The 15,700-nt window shown below is 50.3% G+C and overlaps 6 protein-coding genes across 6 annotated transcripts; 3 read left to right on the top strand and 3 right to left on the bottom strand.

Moving 5' to 3' along the window:
- Nucleotides 1-344: 344 nt before the first annotated feature.
- Nucleotides 345-2,057, bottom strand: COCSADRAFT_32218 (uncharacterized protein). Its single transcript, XM_007696044.1, has 3 exons — nucleotides 1,794-2,057; nucleotides 1,354-1,670; nucleotides 345-1,301 (listed from the first exon to the last, which is right to left on the bottom strand). Exons 1-3 carry the CDS (start codon nucleotides 2,033-2,035, stop codon nucleotides 436-438), a joined length of 1,425 nt encoding a protein of 474 aa, XP_007694234.1. The 5' UTR covers nucleotides 2,036-2,057; the 3' UTR covers nucleotides 345-435.
- A 1,012-nt stretch (nucleotides 2,058-3,069) lies between these two features.
- On the top strand, nucleotides 3,070-5,268 carry COCSADRAFT_32217 (uncharacterized protein). Its single transcript, XM_007696043.1, has one exon. The coding sequence runs from the start codon at nucleotides 3,091-3,093 to the stop codon at nucleotides 5,230-5,232; it is 2,142 nt and encodes a 713-aa protein (XP_007694233.1). The 5' UTR covers nucleotides 3,070-3,090; the 3' UTR covers nucleotides 5,233-5,268.
- Nucleotides 5,269-6,614: 1,346 nt separating this feature from the next.
- On the top strand, nucleotides 6,615-8,776 carry COCSADRAFT_166493 (uncharacterized protein; the record flags this gene model as incomplete). The annotated part of the gene is made up of 2 exons (XM_007696634.1): nucleotides 6,615-7,143; nucleotides 7,197-8,776. 2 exons carry the CDS (start codon nucleotides 6,615-6,617, stop codon nucleotides 8,774-8,776), a joined length of 2,109 nt encoding a protein of 702 aa, XP_007694824.1.
- A 916-nt stretch (nucleotides 8,777-9,692) lies between these two features.
- COCSADRAFT_76345 (uncharacterized protein) lies at nucleotides 9,693-10,445 on the top strand (the record flags this gene model as incomplete). The annotated part of the gene is made up of 1 exon (XM_007696633.1): nucleotides 9,693-10,445. The coding sequence occupies one exon, from the start codon at nucleotides 9,693-9,695 to the stop codon at nucleotides 10,443-10,445; it is 753 nt and encodes a 250-aa protein (XP_007694823.1).
- Nucleotides 10,446-10,886: 441 nt separating this feature from the next.
- Nucleotides 10,887-11,227, bottom strand: COCSADRAFT_341502 (uncharacterized protein; the record flags this gene model as incomplete). The annotated part of the gene is made up of 1 exon (XM_007696632.1): nucleotides 10,887-11,227. One exon carries the CDS (start codon nucleotides 11,225-11,227, stop codon nucleotides 10,925-10,927), a length of 303 nt encoding a protein of 100 aa, XP_007694822.1. The 3' UTR covers nucleotides 10,887-10,924.
- A 1,410-nt stretch (nucleotides 11,228-12,637) lies between these two features.
- On the bottom strand, nucleotides 12,638-14,855 carry COCSADRAFT_76167 (uncharacterized protein; the record flags this gene model as incomplete). Its single annotated transcript, XM_007696631.1, has 3 exons — nucleotides 12,638-12,805; nucleotides 12,858-14,684; nucleotides 14,739-14,855. The coding sequence occupies 3 exons, from the start codon at nucleotides 14,853-14,855 to the stop codon at nucleotides 12,638-12,640; spliced, it is 2,112 nt and encodes a 703-aa protein (XP_007694821.1).
- Nucleotides 14,856-15,700: the final 845 nt, after the last annotated feature.

The following is a 15,700-nucleotide window of genomic DNA, read 5'->3' as shown; positions in this document are numbered from 1 at the left end:
CAGGGGGAGTTTGGGACCAACTGCGCTGATGACATGGGAAGGCGCGTTTTCGGTCAGGGTCGTAATTGATCTACTTGTTCTGTGGGTCCGTGGGCTGTGGGTGGTGTAGTGTTATGGCATTGTCAAATAAGGCGCGAGATGCGTTGCCTGGCAAGAATGACGGCGCGACTGTTGAACTTGAGGTGGACCCACTTCCCCGGCCTATCCCTTGGGCCTCGGCTTGTGGGGAAGGCATAGCGGGCCTGCATCGCCTCCGATTCGCCAGCCACCGGACTGCTACGGATACTGGTATAAGCATTCGAACATTATTGCAAATCTCACTGATTCGCATTTTCAGCGAATTACAAGCAATGCTCTTAATTGTTGATGAAGTTGTACGGATATTTCTTGACCAGAGATACCGTGTCAAAGAGGCTATAGCCAAGCCAAGATGCTTTAAAACACTTCCCAAAGACTGACTTTGCCATCCTTGGCCCCAGCAGCAACCCAATGCTTCATCTTTGTTTCGTTCTCGCGCTCCTGCCCACGGCTCTCGACACGTGTTTCTGGCTCTGAGTCTTCCACTGCTAGGTCTTCTGCTGTCAATATGTCGGCAAATGCTACTGCGTAGACGCCTTCCTTGTGCCACTTGAGCACTGCGACTTCCTTGAGAGTTTTGCTACTATATATGCGAACGCGAGCATCCCAACCTCCGGTGACAATGAGCCGGCCGTCAGAGCGGACTCGGAGCGATTGTTGGCCAGCATGTTTGGTGTCTATGATTTTGTATGCAGGCTCTAACGCCACTACCGATTGGACTGGCGGTGCAGGCTTGATGCGGGGAAGTGGTGTAGAGGACGACGAGAGTAGAGATGATAAACCACCTGGCTTGGGAGTTTCCGATGTTTTTCCCTTGGCAGGCGGCTTCGCAAACAAAGGTGGGGACTCGGAGGAGTCGACGGGCTGAGGCACGCCCTCTATTGTCTCTGATAATCGACTGGCAGGCGCTGATGGCGGTATCATGGTAGTTTCATCTTCACCTTCCTCATTGGCATCGAGAATCAGCTCGGGCACACGATGCTTGGCCAATTTGGCGTCAGCAGATGAAGTGAAGAAGAAGTCGCCATCCGGCGAAGCATCGAGTGACAAGACGGGCTGAGAATGGGGCTGGCTGAGGTAAATAAGCTCAGCAGAGCCGACGGAAGGGCCGGTGCAGTCACCCGGGAGCTTGAAGGCTGCGGCGACGCCACCCTCGTACCCAGCAAGGAGCAAGATGGTTCGCGAGCGTTGATGGCGAAGCAACCTGACAGCCATGACCATGCCTAGGGATATTAGCGACTTTTGTGGTTGCAGGGTTGACACAATGACGCGTACCTGTCTCGACTGTTTGCACTCGCGGGACTATGATTTTGAGGGTCTCGTCCGGAAGGAGCCATACTTCAAACTGCTTGTCGTCCCTCCCCGGAACAGCTACGAGGATGGGATTAGGGCCTGTCTGGTCTGTGCGGGGCAGCGTGTACTGGCAGCACATGGAAAAGGCGCAGAAATTGAGGGTGTTGACAGGAAGCGAGTGGAGCAGCCATGGCAGCGGCTGGGTGTGGTCGTCTGAATCTGCAGGAAGAGCGATCTTGTCTGGCAGACGACCTTGTGGCCTCAGCTGCCATACTCGGAGGGTATTGTCTCGACCATGACTGTGAGGCACACGTTAATCAGATGAATTTTTTTAAAATGAGGATATTTGGCAGGGACGAATGAGGGACGAGCAAGGGGCGCATGCGTGGTGTATGTAAGGGTGGATAACGAGAGCAACGTACGTGAGGATGCGGTCGTGATCCCATTGGGCGAGGGCGAGAATGGGGCCCGCATGGGCCTTCCACACGTAGACGGCCCTCTTGGTAGCGAGACTCCAATAGACGACGCAGCCATCGGCATCGCCAGTGAGAAGATAGGCGTTGCAGCGGACAAAGTGCACACAATGGATCTGGGAAGCGTGGCCGCGGAGAATGCAGGCGGGCAGGGCGGGTGGCAGGGTGGACGAGTGTCGGGCGACAGCCATGTGTGGTAAGGGTAAGCTGAAGTGGTGGTCTTGGGCAAGACGGCGCGAGATGAGATCGGCGAGGCAGGACGAGTGGGGCGAACACAACCAACGACGGGTGGAGGCATTTCGGCTGAACGGTCGAGGAGAAGGAGACCATGTCGAGCCTAAGACAGCCCAGGTAGTATTAGCTGCATGCCCATACCCATACCCATACCCATTACCCACACGGCGAGCTGACGGCGGTCGATGCTGGCGTCATGAGAGCGACGCCACGAGGCCGGGGCTGGTATCTGCAATCCTCCTGTATGTATGTGCGTGCTTGCATAGATACAGCCAAGTGCAATGCGTATCTACGTATGTGTGAGTGTAAATACTTGGCTAACGTCCTTCCCTGCCTGCCGGAAACCCACCAGTGCTTCTCATCATAACAAAGTCAACAATAATCAAGAGGCGCAGATAAGCTAAGAATAAAGAAATTAACCGTACGGTAAATCCAGAAGCAGTATAGCTGTATTCTAGCAGTGCCCCCGCATGCCCCCTGCAGTGCTAATCATGCTGGACGGTACTAGTGGCTTGTGTGCCTGATTTTCGCCACCTGTGGCTCAGTCTTCCCAGTCAACGATTTTCGTCTCACACTGTCATTGAATTCAGCATATCTCGACAAGGCCCTGGCTAGAGCAGGTCGGCCGTCCTCCCTGCTAGCGTGATTAAAGCGTTCACCCACTCGTTAAGTTGTGAATATATTAGATTTAGTCGCATTCGAACGCACCCTCCGCTAAAGTCTGACTCCGCATGATGCACGTCTGCGCTGATACAAAGCCACACATTGAGCTGAGCATTCAGTCCCACCTGTCCTGAGCGAAGCTGTCCCTTCAAATCTACTCTTGAACTGTCTCGTGCTTGGAACCCAATCTTAGGTATAGTTAGTATTTTGTTTTGCTGTTATGCTCGTTAACCTTGATGACTAAGTATGGTATTCTTAGCCGACGAGTGGGTTGCCGTGCTCTTATCTCTCTGTCGCGTTTAAACTAGGCCATAACCCATCTGGCCCCCGTCCAACTCCACACGAAACAATGCGTCTTTTGCGACGCAGCAGCACTGGCGACTTTTGCCTGACTAAGGATTTGGTTGGCGATGAGACTATCCCTCCATATGCGATACTTTCGCACACATGGGATGTAGACACAGAGGTCACCTTTGCAGACATGACAAATGGGACTGGCAAGGATAAGTTTGGTTATAGGAAGATCCAGTTCTGTGGAGAACAAGCCAAACAAGACGACTTGCAATACTTTTGGATTGACACTTGTTGTATCGACAAGTCAAACCACGTTGAGCTTCAGGAGGCTATCAATTCTATGTTTCGCTGGTACCAGAATGCGGTGAAATGCTACGTCTACCTATCCGATGTTTCGACAGCAAAGCCGAATGCATACGAATTCTCTGAGTTTACTTGGGAATCGTCTTTCCTGGAAAGCAGATGGTTTACCCGGGGTTGGACCCTTCAAGAGCTTCTTGCCCCGCATTCAGTCGAATTCTTCTCCCAAGAAGGCTCGCGTCTAGGTGATAAGAAATCGCTAGAGCGGCAAATTCACAAGATAACGGGAATCGCTACCCTAGCCCTTCGAGGAACCCCATTAGAGGAGTTCGGTATTGAGGAGCGATTATCGTGGGCAAAAAGCCGTCGAACCACGCGTAGAGAAGACAAGGCATACTCGCTACTGGGTATATTTGGGATCTACATGCCGCTCATCTATGGTGAAGGCGAGGACAACGCATTCAGGCGGCTCCAGGAAGAGGTCAACAAGCCTTCAAGCGGCATCCAACGGAAAATGAATTCGCTTTCTATTGTAGACGCATCCATAGCCACCATCCAACTTATCAATGCCGCATCGATATCGATATCCTCCTTTATACGATCCGTCCGCGAATCTCGGTCAGATCTTAACATTGTCGAAAATGAACTGCAATCTATCAAGAGGACGCTTGAGCTGCTTCGCGAAGATCTGGACACGGAATCCGGTAGCGAAGCGTCAACATCACTTCCTATCTCCTTTAAGAAACAAATCCTTGGAATTATAGACTGTTGTGCTACCACAATCAGGCAGATCCAAGAATCCCTTGAAAAGTCTCGCAACTTTCTTGCCAAGTCTGTCGCTGGCCAGATCAGATGGGCCATGAACGGAAAATTAGATATCCAAAGACATCACTCCGTGCTTGAGTCCAATAGACGGGCATTGGAGATTGCGGTCGACCTGCTTTCCTGGACAATGACAAGAGAAGTCAAGGACAAAGCTGTCATCCGAGATGATACTTCTCACATCAGGCAAGATACGGTGCGAATCCTGGAGGAAATAGCCAGGCTACAGGAGCAACTACCTCGAGATCTGGCGCAACCTAGAGATGAGCGCGGATTTCTGCTAGACAGATATCTGGAAAGCCTCACGTCCTACACCGAAGTACTCACTGCCGAAATTGACGCTGACTGGGATGGTAACATCAACGATGACTTGTCTAAATTTGACGGGGATGCACCTCCAAATGATCTGGTTATCCCCCAGCCTTCTCAAACTCAACTTGTCTTGCGCTCTTTCAGCAATCAGGCCCACGAGCCTGCCTTGGAGAGTCTTCAAAAAATGGGCTTTACAGGACAATATTCCACTCTTCCTAAAAGCTTCCTCCTCGCAGTCAACAACCGCATTTCAAGAGACCAATTCCTTCAGCTACGAAAAGGGGCCCTGCCGTTCAAGAAATCCGCGCCGTTGCTTTCCATTGGGGCCTTCCTCTTCCCGGGCACAATCCGCGCCGTCACCGAGCGCATGTCACTCCGCGACATCGCGCAGAATATGACGCCAGCGGTGCTCCGCGGGTATCAACGGCGTACAGTCAAGGGTGCGGCATATCCAGCGCTTATACCGAGTAGTGATCCGAATGTTGAGACAACAGGAATGATCATATTTGGACTAAACGGTGCGGATCGGGAGGCGATGGATGGTTTCCAGGGGGGCATGTACGATTTGAGCCGGGTGACGGTGGAGATTGAACTCCAGGATGGTACTAAGGAGTTCCATGAGGCTTTGGCGTATATCTGGAATGGATCATCGACGGAGCTTGTTCCGGTGGAAGATATGTCTTGGTCACCGTTGGATATGCTCCGTGATAGATGGTTGTCTGGGATACTCGAATTGGTAGAACACGAGGAGGCAGCGCTTTAGCTTGATACTACTAGAAGAGCAATCTTATAAGGCTTCTACTGAAATTCGCAGTCTACTGAGGACAGTAGGAAATGTTGCCCGATATAGTACACCAGTCGGGAGAATCTAGTCTCCAATTGAAGAGACGAGCGGGCAACCCGCTCATTCTACTCAGGGTGTCAGTCTTGGAGAGCATCGCATGTCTCTCAACATGTTGAGCAGGCTGGGCGCTTTGGGTGGTGCGGCTGGGAGGCTTGCATATGGGTGAGTGGCTCAGCGTCAAGGTGTGTCTTAGACTTACTCGCTGTTCGTATATAATGACGTGTATGTAAGTTAGGTCGAGCGATGATGTCAGCATTGCTAGCATACCGCTAGTCTCTTTTAGATATTTCGATACAGGTGCAGGGGGATATCACATATGTACTTAAATAGATACATACGCAGATACGCACAAGTAGTGCCCATGCGATTGCCGATGGATGGATGCAGGGATCTCGTATGGCGACGAGCTTATTTGCAGCTGTCTGCAACATTAGACGAGTCTCGCTCCCTGCACCGCCACGGAGCTGCCGACGGTCGTAATCATGGACGTTCTTGACAAGTATCCGCGGGTCCGACACATGCTTGTAGGTTGCTGCCCGTTGTTCGCTCCTCACGCCCAGCCCAGGCCCGTTTGCGTTTGCGCATTGCGCCCGGGACGGCGCGCACATGACGCCCTCGCACTCGCACTCACACGTCGCCCGTCGCCCGTCCAGCCAATGCGCCCAGCGCCAATGCTCTCTTTGAATAGTTACTACTACTACTTACTACGCACATCACACGCAGTCTGCGTTACCCGCGCTGCCCCTCGCTTCATGGGCCCTCGCCTCGCCTCGCCTCGACCTGCCCCTCGCAGGCCCCGGCAGCCACTGCGCCCCCATGCCATCGCCCGCCCGTCCTCCCTATTCCCCGTCGTCGCTCGCCCGCCCGCCCAGCTCCCATCCAATATTCCACCCGTCTGACGCCTTGGCCCTAGTCGACATTCATATTCGTTTCTTTCCTTCTTCCTTTTTAGACGCCTCCTCCGTTTTGCTTCTGCTCTGCTCTCCCCCGACTCGGTGTTCCAGACTCGCGCCCGACACACACATCTCCCTCCCTCCGATCCCATTCCAGACCATTAACTCCATCTGCGCCCTCCAACCGTGCGCCCTTGCCTCGACTTCTTACCAATCCACTCCGACTCCCCAAAAACCCCCTCCAAACCCACAGTCACAACAACCACATCCACAACCACAAAAGTGGAGGGGTTAACGTAGTCGCTTCGCTGCACGCCCTACTCTAGGGTCGTGGTGGCCTCACGCCCAGCAGCCCCCCTGTGCAGCGACCATCCTCGAACCGGCTCTGTGCGCAACAGCAGCGGCACCATGGCAGACACTGCTACGCCCTCTTCCAACAATGACTCTCCCACAAATAAGACGCTGCCCACCAGGAAACGAGCGAGCGACACCACCGTAGATGACAAACCAAAGCGCACGCGCACCGGCTGCTTGACATGCAGAGAGCGCCATCTCAAATGCGACGAGACCAAGCCCACTTGCAACAACTGCCTCAAATCCCAGCGAGAATGCAATTGGGGCAAGAAGCTCAACTTCCTCGACACCACCTGCGAGCGAAACGCATATCTGATCCCCCAGGGCATCGACTACCAAGTCGCCTTCATGGATGAGTCTCGCACAATCGCCTCCGAATATGTCGGTGGCCGAGAAATGTATCCTGTTGAGGAAATGGAGTCTCACATGCCCATGGCCGACAATGCCTTTGGCATGGCCCCACCCCCTGCGTCGCGTCAACACCTCCCACCAATGCAAGGCATCGCCCATGACTCGTACCAACAAGCACAACTCAACTACAACCTGGATCAGCACCGCACACAGCATCAACATGGACGCACAAGTGAGCTCGTCCACCATTTTCGATAAGAAAAACTCTGTTGCTAACTTGCATAGTATCCAATTACTCAAGCGGCCCAACTCCTTCCTCATACACCATGGAACACTCGGCTAGCCCAGGTCCCCTTCCTACGCGCGACTATCTAAAAAGCCAAGAGGAGGTGCTGTACATGCAAGTCTTTGTTGAAGAAATCGGTATCTGGATGGATAGCATGGATGCACATAAGCACTTTTCACGTCTACTGCCCTTCCACGCCCTCAACGAACCTATGTTACTGCATGCTTTTCTTGCATGTGGTGCACGACATCTTGCCCTTGTCAACCCAAAGTACAGCGAGGAAAAGGCCCTACATTACTATGATGTAGCCACACGCGACCTACTGCATTCCCTGCAGAACCCCGACCGTGACACCATTCTGTGTGCGACCACTGCTGTCATTCTAAACGTATACGAAATCATGGCCGAGCGCGCATTACAACGCATGAACCACATTGCTGGCGCCCGCGCCTTGATCAAGGAGTGCCGTTGGAATGCCAGGTCCACAGGCATTGGCGCAGCGTGTTTCTGGCTCAACGTAGGCATGGAGATTCTGAGCTGTCTGCACTTCAATTGGCAGGTCGCGTGGGATCCAGACGACTGGGGCATCGAAATGGACTTTACCGCAGAGACTGAATCAGGAAGGGAAGAAGTTTGGACACACCGGATTTTGTACATTGTCGCTAGGATATGCAACTTCCGCGCCTCAATACCACGTAACCAAGATGTCGCCAGGCAAACATTACACGACCGCCACAATGAATGGCTGCGGCTCAAGGAAATGACTGACAGATGGAATGAAAACATCCCCAGGACTATGCACCCAATGGCCTACCTGTACCCTGGACAGACCATTTCCGGCTCTGCATTTCCAGAAGTTTGGTTAATCAAACGCGCATCCATCATCGCGCGCCTATTCTACCACACGTCCTTGGTTTTGTTAGCCCAAATCAACCCCGTACAAGCAGCCAGCGAACCGGAAATGTGGGCCATGCTCGAGCAGAATTCAAAGTTCATCTGCGGTATTAGCGCACATGTCAAAGATCGTGGCGTCGCTAGCGTGGCGCTAAGATCACTCGCTATTGCGGCCGAGCCTCTGACCGACCGCCGCGAGCAAGAAGAGGTTCTCCAAATCTTTGATAAGATCAGACAGGAGACGGGGTGGCGCGTGGGCTTCGTCAATACAGAGTTGAAACAAAAATGGGGCTGGGACACACCACAAAACCAAGACCAATCGCAACAACAGCCGCTGCCGCCGCCTCAGCAGCAACAGCAGCAGCAGCAACAGCAGCAGCAGCAGCAACAACAGCTCAACGGCCAGATGCAAGACGGCAACGTCATGTATCAACAGCAGCCGCAAATGGTAGTTCAGCAAATGTCCCAGGTCTCTCTAGCGCCTGTGCCAGCCCCGGCTCCCGCCCCAGCACCTCGAAGGCCAACAGGCTTTGGCAATCCTCTTCTTGTCGCAGACTTTAGTATGCCGCAACATCCTTACCAGGCACATTATGTTCCAGCCAATATCGTCCAACAGCAGCAGCCCCCAACACTTCTCCAGCCGCCACTCAACGGAGTCAACGGCTACGGCGCTCATTTCTTCTAATACATTCTTGCCGTCCTCAGACGCCGCGACCGCGCCTCATCATCTTTCTTCATACACCAGTGTATTAGTGTCACTCTATTACTTCATGAAAGTTTCTTACATGTACAAAAAGCAGCTAAAACATACAAAGGCGGCATTGTTTGCGGTATCTTCTTTTGGTTCTACACACGTTTACTTAACGGCGTCTGTCGAGGATGGATGTTTACTTCTTTCCGTTGTAACGACATAATGAGCGGATTTGTATGGGATTAATTTGATTGCTCGTGGAGCTCATCTTTGGGACTATTGTTGTTTTTGGCTCTTTAGCATTGGGTTGGGTCAGAAATGTAACCTGAGAAAATTTCGTTTCTTGTAAATATACACATATACCTTGGTTTTACACCCGTTCTGGTGTACAAGTTCAAGTAGAGATACTCAGTAGATAAAAATACGCATCCTGTTGACAAGTCCTGTTCTTGGCTCGCTTGTCCCCGCTTCTTTTCCGCGTCTTTTGTCGTTCTTCTCCATTCAGACTCGTCTCGCTTGATTGTCTTGACTGAAGGTATGATTTGGTATCATGTGAGCACCAGCAGCTCACCGATGGCTACAATATGAACAGGCCATCAAGCATAACCGAATATCTGCCGTGAACGTGCTGGCACTAAATATGTCGGGACTACGGTGGTGATGTTGGCGACGCCCGAGTCGGTGGTGAGAGAAGCGTTTGCTACGTTTTTGAACCGGCTGCGGGCAATGCGGTAGTTGGAACGGATGGTGTTGAACCGAAAATACATATCCCGCAAGTCACATGTCGCAGTTGGGCGAATTAATGACAGCAGAGACGCAAGATCGTAATGGTGACAGCAATGATGCCGCTAAGCAAGGGAAGATGGAGTTATTGCTATGTAATGTAGTGCAATTTAAAAGGCTAGAGCAGATGATCTCGACAAGAAGAAAATGCTCAAAACCTAGCCACGGTCTCTCCCTGTTCTACACAGATCTCGATCGGAATGTAGTAGAAGTTACGAAGATTCCAAAAATGGGGCGCAATGCGGTCCATAGCAATACTCTCTTCTTCGAAAACTGGAAAGTTCTAGCTGAGGATCTAATTGGACAGGAAAGCGATGGTTTCAAGATAATAATGCATGGACTAAACGCCGAGTGGGTGCTCGTAGGCGCGGAGGCCCTAGGCATCAGATTCGCTGCTGCTCGTCAGGCATCAAACTATGCCAAAGATCGTGCGGTTTTTGGTAATCCCATTGGTAAATACCAGGGGATCCAACACCCACTCGCAGAATGCTGGATGAATCTGGAAGCGGCAAGGCTAATGCTCTATCTTGCAGGACGCTTGTACGATCAAGGGTACGAAAGTGGCGAATACGCCGATTCTGGGAAATTTCTAGCTTCAGAGGCTGCTTTCAAGGCCGCGGAACGAGCAGTACTGTCTCATGGCGGCATGGGCTACGCAAAGGAGTATCACATCGATCGTTACCTGAGAGAGGCCACATTATCAAGAATCGCTCCGATCAGTGGTGAAAAGACCAAGAATTATATAGGTCAGCGAGTACTGGGTCTACCTAGAAGTTATTGTTTATGTATGGCGAAGAGCAGCTTTTCTGCTCGGATACAGAGGCGAGTAGCAATGATCATTAGTAACAGTATCAGGTATGTTCTGATAAGGTCCTTGTAGCAAAGAATTTGCACCAGATGTTCGATAGAAATCTTTTTGCGTAATACAGCAAATGAAAATCTAAGATTAAATCGCGTTGGTGATGTCTTCCTGCTGCCCTGGAACGTAAAGCTGAAGCCCCATGCGCGGGGTTGGTAGAGAACACTTGTGATCGGTCGGTACGATTCCATGTAAGCGGTCACGAGATATGGATGGGCTTATCTTCTGACTTTGACACCAGAGGCAAGTGCTTCCTTGGTTACAACTCTGGCCTGAGAGATAGCCTCCTCTACGGTACAATTTTGATTTGCCCTACTGAAGGCCTCAATGACCGACGCAAAAACCACAATCTCATCAGCACCGGCTGCCCTTGCATTTTCCAAGCCTTTCATGTTTGGCGCGAGAACGGGGAAACGGAGGTAAGATTCCGACAACTTTCTCGACTTTGCGAATTGCAGCACATCTTGAAGAACGGCCCGTCCATCTGCGAGCTGAGGCACCTATTTTGGTGAAACGAACGACTTTGCCTCGATTTCCTGCAAACCAGTCTCTGCGAGACGCTGTATCAACTCGGTCTTGACTTCCTGGGGCACCAACTGATTGATGTTCTGGAGCCCATCTCGTGGTCCAACCTCCATGATCCGAACATGGCGGTCGCGGGCAATGGTACTCTGCAGTTGATATTGCTTTGTCAGTGAACGCGGTGTTACCAGTCTCTTGAGGTGATGGCATCCAATCCTAATGCCACCCACCAATAGTGTCAAGTGGAGGCCCACTGATAACCGCAAATTCTGGTAGCCCATTGTAACGCAGGCTGGTCGTCTACGATTGCACCGCTTATTGCGATTGAATAAAGGCTATAGCTCATTTCCTTTCCGTTTATATGGCCAGACTACTACAAGGGTTCCCATATTGGTTTCAATGCTGTCATAACATGACGTTGTAATTGGCATTGCAAGGACTGCCGAGGAACCAAAGCCGCGTACTATAAACACCGAATATCCTCGGCAACTGAAACGGGACTAATTTGTTTATTTGTAGTTCAATTATGAAGTCTAACCAACTGTGGGAAAAATAAGGTGATTTATACTAAAGCCATAGCCGGCACATCATTCGCTTCCCGGAATACTCCGAAGACGAGACTCACTTTCAACATGGCGTGTGACAATGTCACAGAGGGATGTGCTTCTACTGGTTTGGCCGAATGACAGATTCGATCGAAAAACGGTTGCCTGCCATATCCAACTTCCCTGCCAATTGTCATCAGTTGAGCTATCTTGCAGGATATTGATCCTCCATTTTCGCAGCTACAACAACTGCCACATGGCGTGATGCATAGTCTGACTCTAGTCATTTTGGTCATGCAAAAGGTGAATTGAAGCGGCTACAAGATGAGGCTTGGCTGGTGCACAAAACCGTTTGAGAATGCCAATCCTGCATGACTGAGCACAGAAAGATATTACGGGGGAGCTGTGTGTAGGTAATCTATATGTTCCAGTGGTTCTGAGCAACAAAACGCCATCGAAAAGAGGTCTTATTGTCTCGGTTGATTACCCAAACATGTCGCCAGTCAATTCTCCGGTCTCTTGAAGTCATATCTTGTGTGATGTTATATTGTGCATACTATGATGTAATAGGCACGTGATTGTTTTAAGGCCATACATATATTTACCAGATAACTATCGCGGGTAGAAGAATTCAACCAGCTCCCACCCAAAAAAACATTGTTTCCTAGTTGCCACCTATCAGTACTTTAACTACGTACCGATTGTGGGTCGAAAGCCTATTCCTTACCTTCTTTTCGCGCTGCGACATCTTATCGCTGCGACAGCACTGTGTACCGCGGAAGGAAAGGCCTATGTAAAAGAGATAAGGGCTGATTTATTTAAGCCCCTTGACTTGGCCTCATCTAGTTCTGTTATTGGCGATGTAATAATTAAGTAGATGATATAAGATCATCAATAACTACATATAAGAATTACTTAGCCATGGATTGAGAAGCACAGCCCGTAGATATCGCGCCATAACTCAGCATTATCATAGAAAAGATCTTGACCTTATTTCATAACGCGTTCTCATGGCTCCACGTCGTCGGAGATTTTCGTAGTAATCGATGCCAAGGAAAGCGTGAAAGAACACCTTCTATTTTCATGTACAATGCCACGCTTCAATACCAGGGCGCTCGTTTCCGCTGAAATCTTGAGCGGACCTCACTACAGTTTGGCTGAAGGTTCAGATGCAGCGTGTAATACCTCATCCTTGGAGAATTGATAATAGTAATCAAGACACTTGGGATTTGCAATGGCGCGAGATGGTGTGATGGAATTTCCGGAAACAATCTGCTTGACTGGGAGTTCGACCTTCTTTCCGTTGAATGTCATCTGTAACATGAGTAAGCTCGCTTTAGAATCTTGCCCTCTCCGATGCACTTACTGGTATCTCTGGTGTTTCAAATACGAACTGGGGGACATGCCGCGGGCTCAATTGTCTGCGGATCGCATTCTTGATTTCATCTACCAGCTGAGCAGTGAAAAAATGTCCAGGTCTCAGTAGCAAGAATAGAATAACCTTTTCGTCCGTGTCCTGAACGCGCTTTTGTCCAACGCAAATGCTGTCAGCAATCTGATCAGCAAAGCTGGCCTCGATGACTCCGTATATCTCTGCGCTGCCAAAGCGGATGCCACTTGGATTGAGAACACCATCCGCTCTGCCGAGAAAGATGATCTGCTTCGTGATTGGGTGAACCATTACAAAATCGCCATGTGTCCATACATTGTCGAATTGACTGAAGTAGCTCTCGAAGTAGCGACGAGATCCATCATCACCCCAGAAGCCTACCGGCATACTGGGGAAAGAAACGGTACACACAAGCTCACCAGGCTGTCCAATCGGGAGAGGATTTCCCTTTTGCATACCACCGCCTGTATGTTGCCTAGTTTCGAAAACCTCCACAGCTAGACCTAAAGCTTTACTTTGACATCCCCCCACATACAAGGGTAGGAGAGGATTGCCCGCAGTGAGTGCGCCCGCCAAGTCTGTTCCCCCAGAGATATTGTCTAGATGGACTGTGCTTGGAAAGGCTTCATCGTAGACCCACTCGAACAGGGAATCGGATAGCACCATACCTGTACTTGAAAGAGTCTGTAGGCGGCTTAGATCGGCAACTTTTCGTGGTGAGATGTTGTTTTCGCGCAATGTTTGCAAGAATCGGGGGCTGATGCCCAGATGTGTGACTCCAGTCCTGCTTGCCAAGCGGATGAGATTGGCTGGATCGGGCACGAATGGGCTACCATCATACATAACTATCTTAGCCCCAAGTACCAGACTTAATACCGAAACAAGATACATTATCCACCCAGTGGTGGTATATTGGAGATGGACGGAAGTGTGGTCAATACTTCGATGAAGTCGGCTCTCCTTGCATCCGTTGAGAAGAACGCCACCAATGCAGTGGACAATACATTTTGGCTTTCCAGTTGTTCCTGAAGAATACACGATTAAAAAGGGATCTGAAAATCGACATCGCTCGAAGATAAGAGCATCCGAAATTACGATAGAAAGGAAATTAGCCAGTGTGTAGGATTTAGCGATGGCTGTGATATCGGCGGGCCTGTTGGCGAAACGCACCAGGGCAACTACACCCTGAAACTCTGCAAATTTGCGAAGTCCTTGACTAATCTGCTGCATTAAAGGGCGGAGATCGGTCTCTTTGCGATTGTACAATGCTCGGTCGTCTACGAAAACAAATTTGGGTCGAATCTGGGAGAGCCGCTCCAGGATGCCTCGTGCTCCGACATCAGTGCTGATGGAGCTGAAGATAGCACCAATGCTTGTGGCAGCCAGGAAGACTGTTAACGTATCTACAGAGTTGTTTGCAACGACAGCAATTCGGTCTCCTTTATGAACCCCTCGCGCACGCATTGCCTGCGATAGTCTTCCAACTCGGGTCCGCAATTCCTGCCATGTGACGGGTCGGACCTGTTCGGTCGTTCCTTCCTTGACTTCGAGAATTGCAATGGTTCCATCTTCTTTCCCAGGGGAGTACACGGGTTTTCCAGCATCATTGCCAGCAAATAGTACGTTCTCAGCCCAATTCAAGTAGACACCGGGGAACCACTCTGGTATGGCATCTATACGCGCCGTCTCATTGATGACCATCGAGGGAATAGGCCCTTCGTAGACCAAGGGCAGAAAACTGAAGGTGAAACGCCAAAAGTCCGATCGATGGGCGACAGAATAATTATGCAAATCTTCATACACCTGCCATATGGTCAGCAATGCTCTTCAGATGCTTACGATTCCTATGTTCCGTACTGGGAATTTTAATCCGGTGGCATCCTCCAGACTTTGCTTAAACCTCCACATCCATGTGGTTTGTGGATTTGGGTGGTCCCAAAGCCTGCGGGGTGCCATCATGTTTGGACTTTCCATGAAGATGGGTAGCGTACAGCGCACAGTAACACAAGGTAAGATATATATGTCTTAGTATATTTGAACCCGTATGTTAGTACGCAAGTAGCAGCGAATGCGACGTCGTGGCCATCTCCTCGGTTGCACTTCCACGATAACTGAGCTGAACAGAGTCTCTGATTTTGACATTCGACTCATTAGTTATTCATATATGACGATTGATCTTTTCCATGATTGGTGCAATGTGCAATAGCCGAGGCAGGTTTGTACAACTACCGAGGGTTTCTTCCCTAGTTAGGCAAAGGCTCCTTCAGCAGATGACTGCATCACCATATTGCAATCAATGAATAAAAGTTTCTGTAATAATGATTGTGTTGTGATATTCCATCCCTGTGTTAGAGAATACTATCAAAAAAAACCTGACAACCCTCTAAAATGAGTGTAACGAAAGATTCATTTGACTCAGGTGCGCCAAATATTGGCGGACAAAGCAAGAAGAGAACATACCGCGGGGCTCATCTGGCATGCAAATTAAGCCGAGCATGTCGAAAGATAGTCTGCAATATGCCTAATTGTGATTTTATTGGCTAGGTCAACTGAACCACAGCAGTGCATTTTGCAGAACGGAGCCCATTCCTGTGCATGGTGCACTAGCCATTGCCGAATATGCGAGTTTCCGGAGCTATTCAAACAAAAATTGTGAGCCCAAGCTTGGAGCATGAAAGTAGCCCGTCGCCTGATGTTGTTTAGTCCTGTTCCGCAGTCCTCTGTGGCTTCCCTACGCAGTAAGCACTTGACTTTGCCTCAAATTACGCTGTAGCAACACGGCATCGATCCGCCAAGCGGGGGACGACCACTTGTGAAAT

The sequence above is a fragment of the Bipolaris sorokiniana genome, assembly GCF_000338995.1.
Source record: "Bipolaris sorokiniana ND90Pr unplaced genomic scaffold COCSAscaffold_1, whole genome shotgun sequence".
NCBI classification, from domain to species: domain Eukaryota; kingdom Fungi; phylum Ascomycota; class Dothideomycetes; order Pleosporales; family Pleosporaceae; genus Bipolaris; species Bipolaris sorokiniana.
Note: the sequence above shows the minus strand (reverse complement) of the source record. Positions and strands in the feature narration are given on the sequence as shown.